The following is a 21,021-nucleotide window of genomic DNA, read 5'->3' on the forward strand; positions in this document are numbered from 1 at the left end:
TTTCTTGACCTCTACCAAAGAGTTCCAGTCGTGGTCTTAAAGGATTGTAAATTGCACTTTTTAAAGGGATGAGGGGTGAGGTTCACATCACTGATGTCTCTGCTGTGTTTGGACTTTGTGGTTCCCCCCCCAAGCTGCCATAGGAAGCTCACTTTTACTGTGGTGGAAATACCTAACCAAGGCAACACCTCCTGCCTTCTGACCTGTGCTCCCACAGCTCTTTTACCTGCTTCGTCTGTAATGCTGAGGGGGGTTTGTTGGCTGAGGTGAAGTGCTCATGGATTCTCAGCTCTCCCCCAGTTCCCTACAGCTTCTTCCTATCTCCTCACAGCAGTCTTCATGCTGGTGATTAAGCAAGTAAAATTCCTGCCTCGTTTCCCACTCTGCCACTGGGAACAGCCTGGACCGAAGGGCTCAGTGTGCTGCTGCGTGATACGGTTAACAACTTCTACTGGGACAGGGACAGTGCACATGCAGCTGCACAGACCCTTTTCTGCCCTTTGGCGTTTGACGTGAAGCCCCAGCAGCTCCCGTGGTCCAGCCCTGGCATCTTCCTTTAAGTGCATCTTATTTTATGCTACATGACTTGGTGTTCTGGTTAGAAGCAGCATCACTGTGATAATTTCCTTCATGACCTGGATGCGTAGAGGAGAAGCCAGATGCTCATCCTGCTGTGCAAGTACCTTCAGCACAAAATCCCAGCCATTTCCCTTTCTGGAAGATGAAATTGCCCCAGGGGAGCTTATCTCTTATCTCCTCCCAGTATAGAGTCCTGTTCCCATCAGCTCAGTATGCAGTCTGCCTCGCTTCTGCCCTGGACTCTCCTTTTATGTTCCTTGCTAGTAATTGCCTGTGGCAGCAGCAGTGGCTCTGTGTTTCCATTCCACTGTTGAGATTATTGAGTATATATCCAGTGCAGCAGTATTAAACAGTTTTGGCTTGAATATAAGCCCCTGGGAAATGCCACTTGTAACTGTTGGGGTTCCAACTGTTCATTGCTACCCTCTGAGCCTGAAAACCCAGCCAGGTTTCTGTCCACCTTGCATTCTGTCCAGTCTCCCATCTCCCCACATCGGTTACAAGGATCTGGTCTGGAATCTGCTTGAAAGCTTGGCATCTGCTGTACAGAGAAAGTGGGTTTACGGTAACTTCCATTTACTGCGAAGCAAAAGGGGAAGGGGCCTTTAAACTGATCCAGCAGCTGCATGATTTTTGTCCATGAGCAGGATAAGGGAGGCATTCTCTGATAAGAGATAATGGGGGGCTTCATCTTTGTGGGGCTGCTGGTGTGATCTTCCATGGCAGGGGGTTGGAACTGGATGATCTTAAGGTCCTTTCCAACCCACACCAGTCTGGGATTCTGTGGTTCATGTTTTCACACTGAAATCTGCTCTGCTTCTGGTGAGGCAGGGCTGTTACCTGGCCAGTCCTGCCTGCCAGCGGGAGCAGAATGGTGCTCTGCGTATCTCCGCTGGCATTAAAGGAGAGCTTTCTTAAGGAGGCATCCACTGAGCTGTTCAGTTCCTCAGTCCCTTATGGTGAGCGTGCCGCAGTCCTGTACGGCCCTGCGTAGAGGACATGGTTTAGTGGTGGCCCTGGCAGTCCTGGGGTAAAGGTTGGACTCGATGATCTCAAAGGTCTTTTCCAACCCGGCTGATTCTATCACTCCGTGATTCATGGGAGCAGCACTGGATTCAGGTGTTCCCAAGGCCTGCCTGCTGAGGGAATGCTTCCAGGTGCTCATGCCAACCCCACCTCTGCCTGCACAGCCAGCACATCTCCGTGTGCCTGTCCACCTCCTCAGGTAGCTGCTTCAGGTTGAATGGGACTGCTTCAACGCAACCCGAGGGACAGGCACACAGGAAGGGTGCTTGCCGGTCATGGGAAGCCTTGGAGCCACGTTGGCTTTGGGAAAGCATCTCTCCTTGCCATGAATCCGTGTCATTTTGTTCTTTCTGGGTGTTCAGAAGGATGGGAAGGAGTGGAGGTGGTTTCCCTTCTGGGCTACGTTCAAACAAAGGTGGGAAGAGTCCCACGGTAAGAACGCCGCAAACAGGTATTGCCGAGGCAAAAGTCTCCGTCATGTAGTGCCTGATGCAAGTCTGTGTGTGAGTAACGCATCTTCATCTCCGGCTGCTCGTGACTTGTGGCTCCTAGGAAGTGTTGCAGTGTCAGTTGTTGGTTTGGGCAGCCAGCAGTGCTGCCACTGGGAGCTCTTCCATTGGAAAGCCCTCCGAAGCCCCACGGAGCTGTGTCCTTCAGACTCGGGGCAGCTATCTCCAATAGGAGGGAGAAGGGGTTTGTTGTTACTGATTTTACCCCGAGGCCAGCAATGGGCAGGAGAAACAGCGCTGCCTGGTTCTGTTCTGGGAGAGTCAGCTCAGCTCCTGATGCCCGAGTCAGGTGTAGCTTTCATTTAGCTGTATTGGGCTAGTTCCCATAGAACAGTTTGGGTTGGAAAGGACCATAAGGTCACCCAGTTCCAACCCGCTGCCATGGGCAGGGACACCCCACGCTAGACCATGTCTCCCACGGCTCTGCCCCACCTGGCCTTGAACCCCACCAGGGATGGAGCCTGTACCATTCGTTTGCCCATAATGTGACTTTGATCTGAAATGGATCAATACCTATGTTATTAATCATGCTGCAGGCTGCTACAGGAACAGGAGGCTTACGTTAAGGCTCACATTATTTCTTCCTGTTTCACGCATGGATGTTTCTTTCCGTAGTTTACTCATAGCAGCTTCAACGTTTCTCCTACAGATCTTTGCACCAAGTGTAAGAGCTGCTTTGCATATTCTTATCTTGGGTGGGCCCAGCTTGTCTTTAGCACGGGATCCTGGAAGGAAAGAGCCCCAGTCAAGGACCGCCGAGCTCAGGTCAGTGCCGGCATCTGGGCACACCACTGCGGGGTGCTTTAGGGACTCGCAAGCCCAAGGGGTGGTGTGAGGAATCCCGTGTGGGGTGTGTGTGAGTCACGCGGAGGATGCTGAAGTGTGCTAGCACACCGGAGAGGAGGTGATGTAAAAACAACGGAGGCAAGGAGGTCAGCAGTGTGTGCTGCAGGGTGTCAGCTTTGGCACTGGAGGCTGCCCAAAGCTCACTGCTTTGATGCTGTGTAGCAGAACTAAACCTCTGCTTCAGCTGCTGCCGCCGGGCGAAACTCCCAGCTTTCAACCTGCTCCAGTGGGAAATGTCCCTGCCCGTGGCAGGGGTCGGAGCCGGGTGAGCATGAAGGTCCCTTCCAACCCACAGCAGTCTGGCTGTGGAAGCGTTTGCGTTCCGGACGGGTGGGCAGATGTGGGATACAAGCTATGCCGGAGCTGAGCGGTGTCACATCACCCGGGACACCAAAGCCGAGAGCCAGCACGGCTGCTTCACTGCCCTGGAGCATCAGTGGTGCTCCGGATGGAAGCCCTGCTCCAGGCACGGCTACTGAGCTTGGTTTCCCAGGGCTGGGGTTGTAGGGAGAGGAGGATGAGGCCGTTCCCTGCCCTCAGAGCCTCAGGATCCACTTGAAGTCTTCACCGGTGGCCGAGACCTGGTTGTGAAACGCCTGAGGAGGGTCTGTGGCCCCGGGATCGTGGGGCCTGCATGAGCTGCACCCCTGGTTGAGCACCAGCTTGCGATGAGGCGAGGGACGAAGCCTTTTTGCCCCACTGCAGCTGGGGCCATGCTATGGTAGCGATGCTCTGGGCTCTGGGCACGCTGCTGTGAGTCTCTTCCTGAACAGAATGCTTCCTGAAATAAACCGAACGCATTGGTAGCATGCATAGCCCGTGGCAGGGGGCTGGAACTGGCTGCTCCGAAGTGATGTGGACGACCCAAACCAGCCTGTGATGCTGAGAATAACCTGAAGGGATCTCAAATCGGCAGAAAGAGATAAGAAGAGAATAAATTGACATCTGAGGTCCTGAGTGAGAGGTTCCCCCCTCTCAACAGGTGACTGGGGCCGCTGGGAAGGCAAGAAGCAGCTCCTAAAGGCAAGCTCTGCCTGCGGGAGCTGCCCTGGAGCAGGGGAACGCGGCTGCTCTTGCACAGAGCCCCAGCCTGCTTTGGCTTGGAGGGGACCCTAAAGCTCCTCCAGTCCCAACCCCTGCCATGGGCAGGGACACCTCACACCGGAGCGGGTCCTGAGCACTGCAGGGAGGGCTGACCCCATGTAAAGCAGTGGTTAGAAGGGAAGTTTCACGTCTGCATCGCTTCAGGGCGGAGGAAGCTGCGTTCCTGTTACCAGAAATAAGCGTCCCTAAGCCTCCATCTCCCCGCAGGGCGCCGTTATCACATGGCTCCAGTCTATTTTCCTGCCCTTAGCTCTTAATTAACTAATCTCTAATAATGCTCTTTCTTTTTTGCCTTTAATGAGCGCTTGTGATGTGTCCCCGATTCACACCGCTGACGGCGAGAGCCGCGCCCGGGCTCCCTGCAAAGCGAACGGGTTCTGCTGGAAAAGAAGGGCTTTTCCTGGGAATCCTTTTCCTTTCCTTTTCCTTTCCTTTCCTTTCCTTTCCTTTCCTTTCCTTTCCTTTCCTTTCCTTTCCTTTCCTTTCCTTTCCTTTCCTTTCCTTTCCTTTCCTTTCCTTTCCATCAGCCTTGAAGATCTTCCCTGAGCATCAGCCCCGCAGCCCGATATAGCATCCCCGGGCTCTTCGCTAAGCTGCACCCATGCCTTTGGCCGGTATGAAACGTCCCAGCTCATGTAATGCACTAAGCCGGTCGATTGCATTAAGGCTACTTAGGAATTAATAGCTTTAAGGAAGCTGTTTGTGTTTCCTCCTCTAAAGCACTTTAGCGAACGTTCTGTGGCCCCTCAAAGAAATGTCACCGGTAAACCAGGGCTCGGCTGGCATCTCTTTGATAGAATAAATGGGGTTTCTCACCACCCCAAGGCCGCGGGCTGGCTCTGGGATCTGGGTGCTTGGGTTTAAGCCGGGAAATCCGTTTGGAGGTAGCTCTGAAGCAGTGGCCTGGTTTGAATGAATGAAGCTCACGCCCATAGGAAGTTTATCAGTTGAAAATCAGGGCACGGTTGTTGGGTTGCTGCGGGGCAGGTTTGGCCACCTGGGCTTTAGTCCTGCATTTAAAGGAACAGCGAGGCGTTCCTGGGAACACCAGCTGCAAGTCCCATTGAAATGGGTGGGAAATGGGTGGAAAGCCCAGCGGCAGAGAGCCGGAGGGTGCCGTGGTTTCACCTCTTGAGCACCTCCAGGACTTAAGGCCTGCGAGGATGTTCTAATTCCTGCGTCCTGCAAGAGGCTACTCCTAAAATGGATCAGCGCGTTCTATTTCTAGTAGGAGGGCAGTGATTTAGGGGTCTGCTTGCACATCCCGAGCTTAGCAGGGCGTGGAGAAGAGGAAGGTTTGCTTTCTCTCAGCGCTTTATGTGTAAGGGGGAGAAGCTTCCCACCTATAGGGGTGCAAGAAACAGGTCCAAGCAATGAATTCAGAAGCAAGAAGTCAGCAGTAATGCAAATTAAAGAAATCTGTATTAAATTGTGTGTATTTGAACGTTTTCTTTCAGGAGGTCTTTACTTGCAGTAGGATTTTTAACACCTAAAGTCACATTTGCAGGCGGCAGAGATACTTCTATCTACAACAGCGTTTGCAACGTCACAAGGAAGTCAATGTCAGGTTGGTGGAACGATATATTACACGTAATATTTTACAAAGCAGTCATTAGAATCTTGTAGCAATGGTGTTACAAAGATCTTCGTTAACCAGGAGGCTTTATTTTAGACACCGTTAGCATGTACACTGTTTGTCTGAAAGCCTGGTTCTTCATAAACCTGCCTCGGGTGATGTCTTCACCCACCTCATACCATGAGACCCTTGCTCTAGGAACTGGCTGCTCTAATGGGGTGTTGAAAGAGGAATTTGACCATTTCATGTTAAACTAGCACTAGGCTGAAAGGAAATAGGGAGACCACAGATAACTGGAGAGTCCTGTCGAAATGAGTGGCCTAAACCGGACTTCTAGGGCAGGAGTACACGCAGGTCTCAGTGGAATCTCAGGTGTCCAGTCAAGAGACCGGTGTAAATCACAGCACGCTGAAGCCCCGCAAGGAGAAACCGTGGTTAATCGTTGCAACGCAGCCCCTACCCTTATGTGACTCCTCTGAGAAGCTCTCCTCTGATACGTGTGGCCACATCATGCGCCAGCCACAGTCCTGCTCTTCCCTAAGGGGCCAGCTGAGCGGAGCAGCCGGCCCCGGGGGTGTCTGGTTGAGAAGGAAGGAGCTGGTCTGGTTCATGCAGTCCTGCCGTGCAGAGTGTCCCTCAGCAGAGCAATAGACGATAGGCTGCGGTGAGTAGCAAGTTGGCTTTTACGTTAGTGCCCCTTTTCTAGTCAGCCGGACGCAACAAACAACAGAGCTGTGGCTTTTTAATTCATCACCGTGACTAAGCCCGTTGCTGTAACTAGGGAGAAAAGCTGCGACCTGCTTTGGGGAAGGGGAAGGAGAGCACAGATACCTGCCAAAGTCAAGCCTTGCGTGCAGATGGCCTCAAACAGCCCGGCCACCGAGACGCAGACCACGGCTCCGTGTACGGATGCACCCCTGCCTGTCCCGCTGTGAATGGCCTCTCCATCCTAGAAGGAGTTTGAACCAAAGCTGGAGGAGCCGCAAGTACCCAAGTGATTAAGAGTGAAAGCTAATGGGCAGTAATTACGGCAGTAATTAGGCAGCTGCAAACATGGCTTTGTTTGAAGGCCAGCCAGGACCCACGGAGAAGCAGAGGCTTTGCGCAGCCAAATGGGGTGCCTGGCTTGTAGCCGAGCTGCTGCGGTCGTTCGTGCGGGAGGCTGGGGCTTCCTCTCTGGGGTTTCTTTCCCTTTATGCTCAAGGTGATGCTTTAGAGCACCACTTCTCTTCCCCATCACCTTCCCTTCTAGAGGCCGTGCAGCACTGCAAACTCTTTCTGCGCCTTACTGCAGCTTTGTGTATGAGAACAGAGATGCAGCAGCAAATGCAGAACGTGCCTTCCCTTTGACTTCGAAAATCCAATGCAAGGTGCCCTCTCCCTCACAGAGAAAAATGCAACCTGTAACATTTGATCTCTTGGGGACTGATTTAACTTAACTTTTCCCTGGCCTCAAAGCTTGAGGCTTGACATAGGTGTGCAGGAGTGGTGTCCAGTCACTAGGACCCCGGAAACATTTAAAGTCGTAGCTCTAAGTGGCCTCTTTTTGTTGTTGTTGTGGTTTTTCCTTGTCTTAAAACCGGTTGGACTTGAGTATTGTGGCGTGTTCCATGCTTCTTAGCACGTCCAGAACAGCCGTAACTGGCACACGCTCGTGGCACTGATTCCACCCGCTACAAGAGGAATCTTCTAAGCTCCTGCTTGTTTAACTACAAGGGGAAGCAAAAGTCTACACCAGGCTCATTCAAGACATGCGGGCTGAAGCCCCCCTGAGCTCCTACCTCGGTGGTGTGCCCGTGACATTTGCACTGCTTCGTTAAATTACAGTTTTTGCTCAGGACATGAAATCTCCGCGGAAGTTTGCGTTTTGCTCTATGTACATCTTAAGAACACAGCAGGAAAAAAAAACACCATTGCTTAGCACAGTAACAAAACTTACATGCGATGAGAGGTTTGACAGAATACCTGTATCCTAAGTTATATACAGCTCTGGAAATCCTCTTTCCTTTGACTGCTACCGTGGTACTCCCCAGACACCCAATCTGTTTGCTTGCTAAACTGAAGCACATAAAATACACTGATAGACCAGCTTGAGCAAAGCAAAGATGAGCTTTTCCAGTTCCACTTGTGATTTCCGAATGAGACGGGATGGGTCACTGTGTGGGTTTTAAACTAGCTGTCCCTGATGAGGAGCACGTGAATCTTGCAAGTCCTAGTGGGGTCATTCCCCCAGTTAGGTGCGGAGGTGGTGTATCCACACCGGGGATAAGTGCGTTATCCCCAGGTGCGCTACGGTGTAGACTCCCATATACAAAAAGCATGTGTAGAACCGCGTATTCTGATGGTCGATGCGTAGCTTGTAACGTAGATCTGCACAGTTCTCAGTTTGTTTCTTCTCTGATAACAAGTCCACCCCGGAGAGGAGCTCAGCTGACCGTTGCGATGGCTGGCGTCTTCCCTCCTTCCTCTCCTTCGGCCCCTTCTCCTTCTGCTTCCACCTGGTTGAACTTACCGAGCTTTTTCAAGCTCTCCAGCGCGGATTTCAGAGTGTCCTTCAGGCTGTTCTCCAGGATCCAGCCTTCGCTTTCGCATTCAGGGTCCTCAGGGTTTGGGATGCTTTCCAGAGAGGTGTGCAGGAGACGCAAGCCAGCCATCACGGACATCTGAGCCATGGGAAAACAGAGAGCGTCAGGCAAACCTTCGTACCCCGGTCTGCATCTGCCCTGCCCTCTGCTACCAACAGCCCCGGCCGGAGGGTGAACAGAACCAAGGGCACCAGGTACGGCTCAAGGGCTGCGGGGATGCTCCTTGAGAGAGCAGAGCCCGAGCAGCCTCCCCCTTGAGGTGGCCGGGAGGGGCGAGGAGGAGCTGGCAGGGGGAAAGGGGAGGGCGAGGGTGTGCAACCAGCGGGCACCACGGGGAGGGTGGCACTTGGTAAGCAATGAGTGGATGCTTCAACTTAGGAAGGAAGAAGGTGCCGGCTGCTGCGTGGCTCTGTGTGGCCACGGCACAGGGGTGTCCCATGTACCCCATCCCTGGGCCAGCACCTCCTGGGAGCTGCTAATGGGCCCTCTGCTCCTGTACAGGGGTCTCGTATGTGCCTGTTCATATGTGTTCACATGTAAGCTCTGCATATGTGCTCATACGTGAGCTGTTCGGACGTGCAGCCGGCCCCTGGAGCGCCTGCCACCACCCGCTTGCTTTTAACTCTCCCTATTTTCACTTTGACCTCAATCCATTCGGCAAGTATATTAATGTGGTCAAGGAGATGTTAAGGAATCAGCACCTGTGCAGAAGAGAGCAGCACCAGGATCTGAGCCCTTTGGTTTTAGATAGCGATGTGCAAATAAGGAAACTGAGGCGGCAGTGACCTGAGCTCTCGCTGGCTCCATCTCAGGTGAATCTCCACTTCTGATACTGTATTGACCAGTCCCAGCAGCCCTGAATGAGACTTTGCCTACTGTATGAAGCTGGTGCAACACCCCAAACCTGCCTCCGGAGAGAAGGAATGTTCCTAGCCAGGCTCCTGCCTTCTAACACCATTCAGAGCAGCCTGGCTCCCGCTGTTGTTGTAATTGGGAAGAAAAGGCATTGACCTGTGAAACAGAGCAATAAAGAAAAGGCAGCGCCCAGAAGAGGCAGCTCAATGAGGTGGTGAGGATGGGGCAGCAGTGAGACTGGTTTAGTCCTTCATGCGATGGGTAAAGCTGAGATTCTTCTGAGTCCACTCCCGAGGAACAAGTGACAGGACAAGAGGAAACGGCCTCAAGCTGCCCCAGGGCAGGTTTAGATGGAGCTGAGGAACAATTCCTACCCCAGAGGGTGCTCAGGCATTGGAACAGGCTGCCCAGGGCAGGGCTGCAGTCCCCGTCCCTGCAAGTGTTCACACAGCTTGGAGACGAGGCCTCAGTGCCATGGGGCAGTGGCAAAATTCCTATGTGGGTTTTGGACTCACGGGACTCCTCACGGATGCGCTTCCATGGACCATTCATTAGCCTGTCGGCCCTGGTCTTCCTGCCTGTGTAGGATCAGTGCCTCCAAACTCCTGGGAGACGGAAGCTACCATTGCCTACTCTCAGATTTTGGGATGTTCTTGTGTCTTTGCCTTTACTCAAGACCAGAAAGGGAGAAACATTGGTCAAAGAAACAAGCTTCATCCAACACTCCCATAGGCAAAGGCAAACTGTCATCCTGTTTAACATAGGGATGCACAATTCACAACACCTTGGTCCTCAAAGAAGTTTCCCTTGGGCCTGAGTCTGGAAACAGTCTCATTTTGTTGTGGGTCTTACGATGACTTAAATCAGTTGACTATTATGATGACTTAAATCAGTTCAGACCCTGTTCTATAAAAGCCACAAGAAGTGACAAATCTCATCACTCCAGTCTTGGGATTTAAAGCCTTTGACATCTTCCTTTCCGTCTGAATCCCAGTTTTGCTGCTCTCTGCCACAGCTCTAATACTTTTCATATCAATGGCTGTTGCAAGCAAATATTGGCAGGCTCGGGCTCAACATCTGACCGCCACATTGCTCTCCACTTGTGCCACCTCACTGCAGGTCAGCAGGATCATACTAAGTCCCACTGTTTGACAGCAACATCCGCCGCACTGACAGGCTCCCTGGCTGGCCCTAAGTCACTGAGTAGGGTTGTGCTTTATGAAAGGAAGGCACTTTTGGGTCCCTGGGATGAGATTCCCCAAAAGCAGTGCCAAACGTATGGGGTCTCATCACCTCCACTGACCGGGGCTTGCCTTCCCTTCTGGATGAGAAGAGGCCAGGGGGTCGGAGACCCCTATTAGTAACTCAGTCTGTCTCTTACATGATAGCACAGAGCCTCGGACCGTCAGTGTGGCTGAAGTCCTGCATGAGCAACCCCACGCTGGAGGTGCCAGGCGGGAGGCAGCTTGGCAGTAAAGGGCCTTGAGGTCCTGGTGGACACCAAGTTGAACACGGGACAGCAAATGTGTCCCCGAGGCAAGGCAATGGCGTGGTGTCCTGGTCTGCACGGACAAAGCAGGTCGAGGGGGGTGATCCTTCCCCTCTGCTCAGCACTGGTAGTGCTGGAGCAGTGTCCAGTGCTGGGCTCCCATGGACAAGAGAGATGTGGGGCTGTGACTAGTGGAGTCCCACATCTCTCAAGATGCAGCCCGGCTCCTTTCAGTGGCGCCCAGCGGCTATGGGCGCAAACTGAAACACGGGAGGCTCTGTGGGAACACCAGGAGGGTGCCTGAGCCCGGGCACAGGTTGCCTAGGGAAGTGTTGGGATCTCCCTCCTTGGGGACGTTCTAAAGCCATCTGGGCAAGGGCCCGGGCAAATGGCTCGAGGTGGCCCTGCTTGAGCAGAAGGCTGTGGGCAAGATGATCTCCTGCTGGGCCAGCTCTGGCCTGGGGGGTCCCTCTGGGCTGGGGTGGGGGTGATTGGGAGTTCACTCCTATCAACACATCAGATTCACCCTGCAGTGCACGACGCACCTCCCGCTCGTGTCCCATCGCCCTCGGGAGCTCAGTGCTGGGCTCCCCCCGTGGCACCCATATGGGATGGATCTCGGGGTCCTGGCCATCGCAGCAGCTGTAACCAACCGAGAGCCACGTGTTTATAGAGGCGAAGGACCTGGAGCACCTCGGGAGCCAGCCTCTGCCCCCCTTCACTTGGGAAAGGCCCCATTGAGGGCACCCTTGAGCCCCCATCTCCTCTTTGCTGGCCGAGGCAGGTCAAGAAGACACCGAGGCGTGCTCCGCTTGACCTTCTGCAGCGAAGCCCATCTGTTTACCAGGGTTTAGCCTGAGGCGGCTTAGCTAGAGCAGGGGTGATCTTTTTTTGTCACCCTCATGACCGGTTGTCACTCATGGGAAGCCTCCAGCTCCTGCTGGTACAGGCAGCGTGGGGGTGATAGCACACTGCCAGGAACGACGACTGACTGCGGGGTTGGGCTCCTTTCACAAATAGAGCTTTTGATGCTTCCAAATAGGTTTATTCTTCCTCGCACCTGACAGAGAAACATTAAACCTCCCTCGAGGGCCCTGCGTCCGTTTGGCACGTCGGGTTTCAAGTGGGGACTAAAGCAATGTCTGCTCCCTGCTTCGGGTCCTCCCTTCGAAGGTTGGCTAAAGAGCAGAGGGAGTTTGAGACCCAAATCTAGACCCTTCGTGGTGGAATAGCACCAGGGGGTATCAGACATCAATATTCCGGAGGGCCCATCAATCCCATAGCCCAGGGGACTGATGTTCTTTAAAGCTTTGCCCCAGGAGGCCTGGGGAAAATCTCACCTTCCATTTCGAAAGGGATGAATTAAGACAAGAGAAGATCCCATTTCTCATGGTGCCACAGGTTGGGAAAACCTCCTGGGTGCACTGTGGGGCGTGGGGAATACAGTACTGAGGGTTTATTGCTAATGTTAATGTTAACATATCGCAGCCACGACTCTCCCGCGAGGCGGCAGAGCTGTGTCACAGGGGTTCCTGCTCACCTTTGTTGCAATGTTAGCATTTCTGTGCATTTTCCCCCCGAGTTTTGTGCATTCCTTTGGATTTCCACACGCAGCTGAAATTCCCCTCTCTTCAAGACCCTTTTGCTTGAACCTGGGCTAAGAACACGAGCTCCTCTTTCTTTCCTAACTGGAGTAACGGCGCTACGAGGAGGTTCTGCATCTCCTGCCATGCAGAGGAGTTATGTTTAAAACAGCACAATGTAAAGTAAGTTTTCTTTACAGTTCATGGGTTATTTGGGTGCTTCTTTCCTGAAAAGCGTCTTCATTCCTGCAGGTTGTAGCTCAGTGCTTCTATCAACACACAGCGCAGGGGCAGGACATGTCTTCCTCCCATGGAATGAACGCATTTGGGTGCCGGTGCCCACAGAACCTGCACTGGGCAGTACTGGCACCTCTTTACAGGCACAACAAAATTAATCCATCTGCTTCACCTAGACCACCTCTTGTGACTGGAAACAGCGGTGGAGCCCATGGAGGGCCTTCAACCAAATGCTGCCTTGAAGCTGGGCGCCACGCATGGCCCTGGGGCTTGTTTTTCATCAGCACATAAACCCCTTAACTGCACTTTCTGTCCCATAAATCACTGCCATCTTGTCCTGATGCTCTGTGCCACTCGTGGCGACACATGTAAAATGAATGCATCGGCCCAGCCCTCGCTGCTCAGCACCCTGCACTGGGCAGAAAACTGGTCCCTTTTCCCCTTATGCAGTGGGATGCTCGAGGCTCTGGCCCCTCGCTGAAGGGGAGTCTGTAACCTCAAGCCCACCCCACGCTTTCCAGCTGTGCCTTTGACCATTCAGGCCTTCTGCAGTTGTTCGCTATGGGATGCTCTCTCAGCCACACAACAGCACCAGATGGCTCCAACCAGATGTAATCTGTAACCCCGAAAGCTCCGGAGCCCCTGCACAGAGCCGGTGCTGCAGCCAAGCGGGGTGGAGGGGACAGGCTTACCTCAAAGAGCCAGACGAGGAGGACGACGGCGCCCATGGAGCTCATCATGCTGCTGTAGTAGTGCAGGAGGGCTTCCCGGCAGCCGCGGCGCCAGAGGTTGAGCTCCTCCGTTTGGTAGTCGTAGCTGTAGTGAGCGGAGTTGTTGGTGACCTGGTACTGGATGCAGGGTCTCGGCGAGCTGGGGTTGCAGCAGCTGAAAGGGACACCGTCCACCAGGTACCTGCCGTCCACGTTGCTTTTGATCCGACTACGGGCAAGGGCAGAAGGGAGCGTGAGCACACACACGTCTAAAGCCAGACCAGGGCAAACGGGAGATGCCCGCGGTGACCTGAGCTTGGAAAAGGACCTACAGCAGCTTTAGGGCCCACCGTACCCAGCTAGACCACTGATCCAGCAAACCTAACAGCTTCTCTCCGGTAACAGCTCCAGAAAGGGGCTATGCATTTATTCTTGGCTTAAATACCAGCTACATTAGCAAGGTGGCCAGTATTTAAAACATGAAACGTCCTTCTAAGCTCCTTGGAGGAGCTCCCCAGCTACTGTTGACTTGAGACTGCGGTTGCTCTCCATAAACAGCCATTTAGTCTGGTACATGGGGAGATGTTTAGATGAGAGCTACTCAGAAGGCAATTACTTCCACTGGCACTGCGAAATAGACCACAGTGACAGGGCTGCAACTCTAACAAACACCATTTTGCTTGGAAAATGACAGAATGGAGAGCCCCAGTGACCTAGAAAGGTGACAAGAGAATCTGAGAGTCACTTGTAGCTTTCTACATGGGTATTTTCAAGCTGCGTCACAGAGAGGTGATGGCAATGGCCTGGTGAAGCCACATGCCACTTTGCAGCCATGACCTAAATATATCTAAGCTCCAAATGCAGTTGAGGTTTTACCTCTGGATTGAAAGTATACTCGGAGTTGGGTCTAATTCGCATGGACGTGTCAATGCTCCACCAGTTTCAGACAGATCGGGTCAGGTCTTTGCTCCACAAATAACACAACAATCATACTGCAGGGGGTGGACCTTTCCCTGGAATTAAGGAGATCCTTGCTGTTGGCTTCCAGGAATGTGAGCAGAGACCAGGCACCACTGTGTAGCTCACACCTTGAATTAACATCCATTTGTGGACTTCTAGTGCCCTATTTCCTGCCTCGGTAGTACAAAGAAATAGCTGCGAGTCTCAGTCCCAAACAAGCCATCAGTTATTAAGGACGCTATAACCTTGCTTTCCCCCTGTGCTTTGCCCTTCCACTGCTGCTGGATTAAGTTACAGCCCTCAAATCTCCCCATAATGCCGGCAAGGGGTTTTCAAGCAGTTATTTATACCCGCGGGCATACTTTTGCAATGCAAATACTCCCTTATTAAACAGCAAATGTATTTGCTACGACCTCCCAGTGCCATAGCTTAAGCCTGGAACAGTTTTCACTCTAAAGTCCTGACTCCGGGTTGCAAACCCAGCCAGACCCCCCAGGTGAAAACAACATGCAGAGAGACACACGGTGAAACAGCATTTACACAGTCAGAGAGGGACCCCAAGAGAGACACAGCATTTCTTTTAACACAGGCAGTACATTTAAGAGGCAGATTGCTTCCAGCTCACGAGGCCCTTCGTGCAACCACACGGTAAGAACGTTAGCGGATGATGGTCCCAAAGAGCTTTGAATAAAGAGCTCTTCCCCCAGTGCTGAATTCTCTAACAGGTTTGGGGCATTTCTGCTCAATGCTGCTTCTTCATTGCAAAAGTTCACCTGTTCTCGTGCTTATTTTTTCCCTGCGCTTACCGCGCCTAACCTGATTTGGAGATTACTGCCTCTTTGGGCACTGACATCAGAGCCGTTAAGGTGCTCCTGCCCAACAATCTGTTCTGGTTTGCAGAGGGGAAGCTAGTTTTCACGCCAGGTTTCGCAAAAATAGGCACAGGGATGCACACGAGAACATGGCTTTACAAAGGAGAGAACTTAAAACGCATCTGGCTCCAGGGGATGCTGCGTAAAGGTAGAACATCAACGGGCGTTGATGCCCAATCTCTTCACAGCAATCCATTGAGGGAATAGCAAATGGAAACTCTACACCTTAAGCATTCAAAAAGCAGGAGTCACTGGCAAGGCATTACTGGTTCTATCGGTTTCCATGAGACAGATGGATTGCCAGCATCTAGGTGGAGTTTTAGAAGCGGTATCAACGGAATATAGCCAGGGAAGCCTATTTTTAGAAACTTAATAAATTGCATTGAAATCTGCTTTAGGCTTAGAGGAGTCCTGACGCTTCCCTGTTGATCTGGGGAATACGTATGCGTGGCTCAATGGAAGGGCTTTATAAAGAGGTAAAAGACAGTAAAAAATACGATTTTTCAGCCCGTTTACACCACACTGACAGCGAGAACTGCGTTTTGGTGCTTTACGTTTTATGTCCTGGGGGAACTTGGTTGGACTTCATGCTCTTGAAGGTCTTTTCCAACCTAGTTGATTCTAGGATCCCACGAACTTGCAGGGGAGGAAGCAATCTTCACCATTTGACACAAGACCCCTCCAGTCCCTGCCTGTCGGTTACCTTTCTTTAGCCTAACATTTGCCCAACAACGCTACCAAAGGTACAAACCTCACTGAGTCACTTACTCTTTCACTTCCTTGGAGCTGAAGTCCAGGTATCTGTTGCTGATCCACTGGATTTCGAACCAGTCTTTGAAGCCATTGTTCCCGCAGCACTTGAACTCGATCTGGAGCATGTCGATGGTCTTCTTCATGAAGCATCTTCCCGGGGTGTCTGTGTCCCGGTAGAACTTCATGCCGTTCTTGAGCCCCTGGGCCAGGGTGCTCTCCAGAGAGCCCCGCATGAGAAAGCAAAGCAGAGCAACGAAGAAAATGAGAATGTTAAAGAGGAAACAGAGAGCCAGGTAAGGTCTCAGCAAAGGCTTCCACTTGGCAAATTTAGCGGGATCCAGAGAGTCGTAACAGATTTTGCCAGCAAACCCATTGAAGGCGCAGGATAATATACCCATCAATATCAAAGAATTGGGCACAAAGTGGCTTTCAGAATTGTCCATCACTTCGCTTCGCTTCCGGAGCTCGATTTTGAGGAACAACCCCATGCTAAAGACAAGGATCCCAGCAAACACTGAAAACCAGTTCATGAGCCATAGTCCCTGGGCTAGTTTTACCCGTTTCTTCTGGCTGAATTTGACCTTCAGCAGTGCCATCTTTGTAGTGGGAGACGTTGGAAGGTTTCACAGCCTGGACCCCTCTTCTCGGCGGAAGCTGCTTGAGGAAAAACCATTCAGGCACTGGAAGAGAGCCTGGCCAGCTCAGCGGGAAGCGAACCACTGCATGGTCCTTCCATCCTGGGCTCCCCACGCTGGGGATTCAAGCAAGTAAAAATACGCAAAGATCCCAATAGGACAATTTCACATCAGTGAGAAAAACCAGGCAGTGGGCACCTCCAGCTCTTGGTGGTGGTGGTTCCTTCCAAGCAAAGGAGAAACTGTCCCAAGGGTTCAGATGATTTGCTCTGGATCTGCAAGACGTCACTCTAATGCCTTTAATCATTTGATCCAATCTGGAGAGATGTCTGTCAACAGATGAGTGCAAATAATCCCTCATTTTACTATTTAGTAGATTTGTGCTGCCTTATGATAGGCTGCTGGGCACAATATGAAAACCCAGAGACATAAAAAGATCTTTGTGGCCAGAGGAATCCTTTGAGGAAAAAGGAAGAGGGCTTGAGATTAATAAAAACAAAGGCTGTTTGAATACAGAAATACACTTTCCTTTCACAGAATCATAGAATAGTTAGGGTTGGAAAGGACCTTAAGATGAAGCTGATCTAGTCATATCTACAGTCAAAACCACCTTTTCAGTCCCTGTCTTCCTGTGTTGGTTGACTCGAGGTGCCATCCCGTGGCTTACGTGTTCTGGAAGCAGACAGGCGTGCGGTTGACAGCGACCTAAAACCCCTAAGCTTGGCATTTTCTACTTATTCCCGCGGCTTCTGTCATCTCCAGGGCCTTCATAGGAGGGAAGGAGAAAGGAAAAGTTCGGAGAAACTCTGCTTTCACACTGTAGTGGGCAGGAAAAGAGGGATGGAACCCCCTCCTTTGGTGGTGAGCTTCCTCCTCCTGCCACACAGCGGTCCCGGCAAGCTCTTTGCAGTGCCTTAGGGGCTTGGCTTGGCTTGGCTTTGCTCGCCCTGCAGAGGCGCAGAGCGGAGGGGACAGTCCTGTGCTGGCTCACGGCAACGAGAGTTAACCTCAGGCAACCCCAGGCAGTGCACCCATCACCCTGCAGGTGTGGGAGGGTGTGAGAACACACTGCAGGTGAGAAAGGAGCCGCCTCAGGAAGCGAAGGGGAGGCTCTGCCCGAGCCAGGCTGGGCTGATGGTGCTGCCCCAGTACCCTGGGGACATCCCCTTGTGGCTGCTGGCACCTGGAGCACCAGCCCTTGAGGGGAAGGTGGAGGGACGTGCCCAGGAGGAAGGCAAGTGTGAAAGGTGGTAGTGATTAAACAATAAGGCACTGAAAGGCAGCCCGTTGGCAGTGTGCTGCCCTGAGTTACCATGGATGCTGTTCGGCTCCCATGTGAGACTCGGGAGGTCTCTCCGGTAAGGACAAGGCTATCGAGCTGCTGCTTTTTTCTGTGCCAAGAGGGGTTTTGTGATGGAGCTTTCCTGGCTGCCCAGGGCAGGGCTGCAGTCACCATCCCTGCAGGTGTTCACACAGCGTGTAGCCCTGGGTCAGTGCTGGCCCTGGCAGCGCTGGGTAAGGGCTGGACTGGGTGAGCTTAAAGGGCTTCTCCAGCCTGGTTGATTCTGTGATTGCAGCGACCTGGGGAGCAGCTTGTAGCTGGGATGTTCCTAGAGCAGGCCTGGCTGCTGGCACTGCTGATGCCTTGCAGGCAGAGGGTGCGTAAGAGGAAAGGAGGAAGGCAATTGTCCACCGGGGACTGCTCCCTCTGCTTGCCCTGAAGTGGGTGAAAAGCGCTGCCTCTGTTGTGCGGTAAGCTGTAATCACATCCCTCCTGGTTTCTTGCCAAAACAGCCCCTACCCATGCAGTGCACGTCACTGTATCTCACTGACTCCCCCGGGGTTCAGCTAGGAAACACGAGGTAGTTTGGAGCAGGGTGCATTTTACCTGACGGCCTGAAGTCAGCTCTAGGCAAATGAACCTGAAACTACTTCCTTTCTGGTCAGTGATGACAGAGGGAAGCTTTACTTACAGAGAAAAAGAACTTTCCCTCGGGACCACAGGGATATGCAGTGAATTATGTCCTGCGGTGCAGTTAGCAGGACAAGAAGCAGTAAACCTGCCCACAGCAGACGTAAGCCTGGCGCTGCTCTACCTATGGGGAAGTCTGTATTCAGGAGCACAGATGAGTCTGAATACCTCAGTAATTTAACATCCAGATGTCCATGATGAATCTGGTGCAGCAAAGCCGTGTTATTGTGTGCACGGGGGTGTTTCCTGTTCAGTCAGGAGTAAAATAGGGAAAGAGAACCTGCAGCGTATGCTTCAGGGCTCATTGGCCCCTCCAAATTTACTCTTCTCCTTAAGCCAAGGTAACAGGAGGGGGTCTAACAAACGACTCCTCAATGTCAGTGTTTTCTGGGGGATGATCAGTGGCTGACCTCAGGCTCAGGAGGGGACACTCGGGTACCAATTAGACCTCTCAGACTTTAGGTGACACCTTTAAAGTCATCACAGAGAGGGGTCACCACAACCAACCCAAGCCAGACCTGGAAAGCTGCTGCTTACTGAGGTAGTTTCAATAGTCTGATAGCATTAAATGGTTTGGGTTGGATGGGACCTGCAGCGGCAAAACATCCTCACCTCTCAAGTTAGCTCTCACCGTGCTGGGAAGCTTGAAGGGGGATTGATGGCAGTGGTAAACCACACGCTGCACTCTCAGGCTTCCTTTGAGTGCGAAGTTAACACGTTCCAAAGAGGGGAGTTAATGCTTCCCACTTGCTCCAGCCAGGATTTGCCTGGGTGAGCTTTTCCGTGCGCATCTCGATCTTGGCTGGGATTCACCTTTAATCGGGCAGGCTTCCTACCTCAAGTAGGAAATACTGAAGCTGATCTATAGCAGGCAAGCTAATTGCTGTAAGGATGTTTGAGTTAATGGTCTCCTTGGAGGCTGCCTAGCGAACACAGGTGTGTAAGTAGTTCAGGTGCTATTCTGGAGAGAAAAGTGTTAGCATAAAGTACTGAAAATGCTACTTTGAACACACCATGAATGTGTTCAAATCCACAACATCGCTAAAATACCATCATTTTTATGGGCAGCAATACCATATTGATAGCTTTCCAAAAAAGCTATGCCTGCTAACCTAAACATAAGCCACAAATCTACCACTTAATGCTAAGAGGGAGGAAAGAGTTGGGTCTAATGCAGACAATTCAGCCTGGTATTTGCTATAGAGTCTGCTGCCCAGTGCTGGACCAACTGTTATTGGGCATATGAGGTATAAAAGGCAAATTCCCTTTATATAGGCATGTCCTATGTACCTAAACTACGGAAGTGCTATTAGCTGGTGACAAAATAACCCCCTGGCCCCATTTTTCTTTCGTGTGCTCTGTGACATGAAACGTGTGGCTTTCTTGGGTTCTTTTTTGTTTCCTTTCCTCAGAAGTGGTTAGGTTTCATGGCAAGAGTGAAGATGTCTGGGTTTACCTGTGATAGGAAGTTACTGTGTAGAGATAGGAGGGGGGCTTATGCCCTGTACCTCACGGTTTTGCTCACATTTGTAAGCATGTGGTGTGTACAGGGACGTTCCTCAGGAACAACGTGATAAGATGCTGTACCACGTTGTATGATTAAACAAGTCTTATTGATGACTTCCTTTTTCCTCCTACATACAGCACCGAGTTGGAAGGCTGCTGTGCCTGAGGCAAGTCGCTGAATTCACTGCCGGGGCTGTTGGACACATGGGAAAGTTGACTTGACATGGATCCTGTGGCTCCTAAACTGCACCATGGCACACGGGCAGAGGGCATTGCAGGGTTTTGCTCTGGGTAGCTCCCAGCATTTCAACCATCGTTATCCACAGTGGAACATGTTCAGAAAGCACCTTCATTTGACCCTCAGGATGGCCACCGTGAGTATTTATTTGTGCATTATTACACTACCACTATTATGAGTACTTATGATTGTGATGCCTAGAGTGTAGTGTTCCCTGCTGAAACGAAAGGGAACAGGGAAGGTTAAAAATCAATGTTTGCGCTTGCAGAAACAGGGAAGAAGTACGTCGGGAACTGAAAGAAGCTCACAAAAGGCTCACAACAGTTATTACTGCTGGGTCCTCCAGTGAGATAAACCAGATCCTGATGTGAATGGAAATGCTGAGGTTCCGCAAGTTGCACAGTTTGGGGTTTATTTTCTTGCTGTTTGTATCTTTCCTGGCTTTTTACAACATGGGCAGAAGGTCTCTTGTGCAAATCCAGCGGCTGTAATGGGAAAGCTATGTGGCAAAATAGGCTGGAGACATGAGAGGTGGGGAGTGCCTGATGGAAAGGGGGCAGAGCGGAGGTGCGAAAGGACGATGCATAAAGGAGGTAAGGAAAGGTACTTGTCTGGATGCAGTTCTCAAATGCAACAAGTCTGCCCTCAGATAGCACTCTTACATGCTGGGAGAAATCCACCTGGTAAAAGTAGGATGCATGTGGAGGGTGGGCGTGCATGCACAAACACTCCTTCCACGGGAGAACGTCTAAGTCGTTGGTAACATTTGAATCAGTTCCAGGTGAAGCCACTGAGGTTTGGTCCTTGTCTATGTGTAGCTATTGCTTACACAGGAAGAAACTTTAAAGGACACCCCAAAAAACCCAAACAAAACCCCAAAAGGAGGCCTTAATTTAAAAAATAATAGTAATCCAAGCCCTCAAAAATATAATGCAGACAAATGTGCACGGAACTGTGCTCTTCATGTAGTCCTTAGGTGTGTTTTC

General features: G+C 51.7%; 1 protein-coding gene across 1 annotated transcript; it reads right to left on the bottom strand.

The window, feature by feature from the left end:
* Window positions 1-7,979: 7,979 nt before the first annotated feature.
* On the bottom strand, window positions 7,980-16,418 carry PRPH2 (peripherin 2). The gene is made up of 3 exons (XM_057398461.1): window positions 15,700-16,418; window positions 13,082-13,328; window positions 7,980-8,303 (listed from the first exon to the last, which is right to left on the bottom strand). Exons 1-3 carry the CDS (start codon window positions 16,278-16,280, stop codon window positions 8,067-8,069), a joined length of 1,065 nt encoding a protein of 354 aa, XP_057254444.1. The 5' UTR covers window positions 16,281-16,418; the 3' UTR covers window positions 7,980-8,066.
* Window positions 16,419-21,021: the final 4,603 nt, after the last annotated feature.

The sequence above is a fragment of the Pezoporus wallicus genome, unplaced genomic scaffold (genome assembly GCF_028554395.1).
Source record: "Pezoporus wallicus isolate ANWC-B61680 ecotype Strahan unplaced genomic scaffold, APGP_CSIRO_Pwel_v1 contig_11493, whole genome shotgun sequence".
Lineage (NCBI taxonomy): Eukaryota > Metazoa > Chordata > Aves > Psittaciformes > Psittacidae > Pezoporus > Pezoporus wallicus.

What these genes read in the sequence shown, in the direction of transcription:
- PRPH2 (XM_057398461.1), bottom strand. Translation starts at nt 16,280, where the DNA reads ATGGCACTGCTGAAGGTCAAATTCAGCCAGAAGAAACGGGTAAAACTA. An exon ending in AGCTCCAAGGAAGTGAAAGA is followed by an intron (nt 13,329 to 15,699) that starts GTAAGTGACTCA and finishes CCTTGCCCGTAG; the next exon opens with TCGGATCAAAAGCAACGTGG. An exon ending in TCCTCGTCTGGCTCTTTGAG is followed by an intron (nt 8,304 to 13,081) that starts GTAAGCCTGTCC and finishes CCCATGGCTCAG; the next exon opens with ATGTCCGTGATGGCTGGCTT.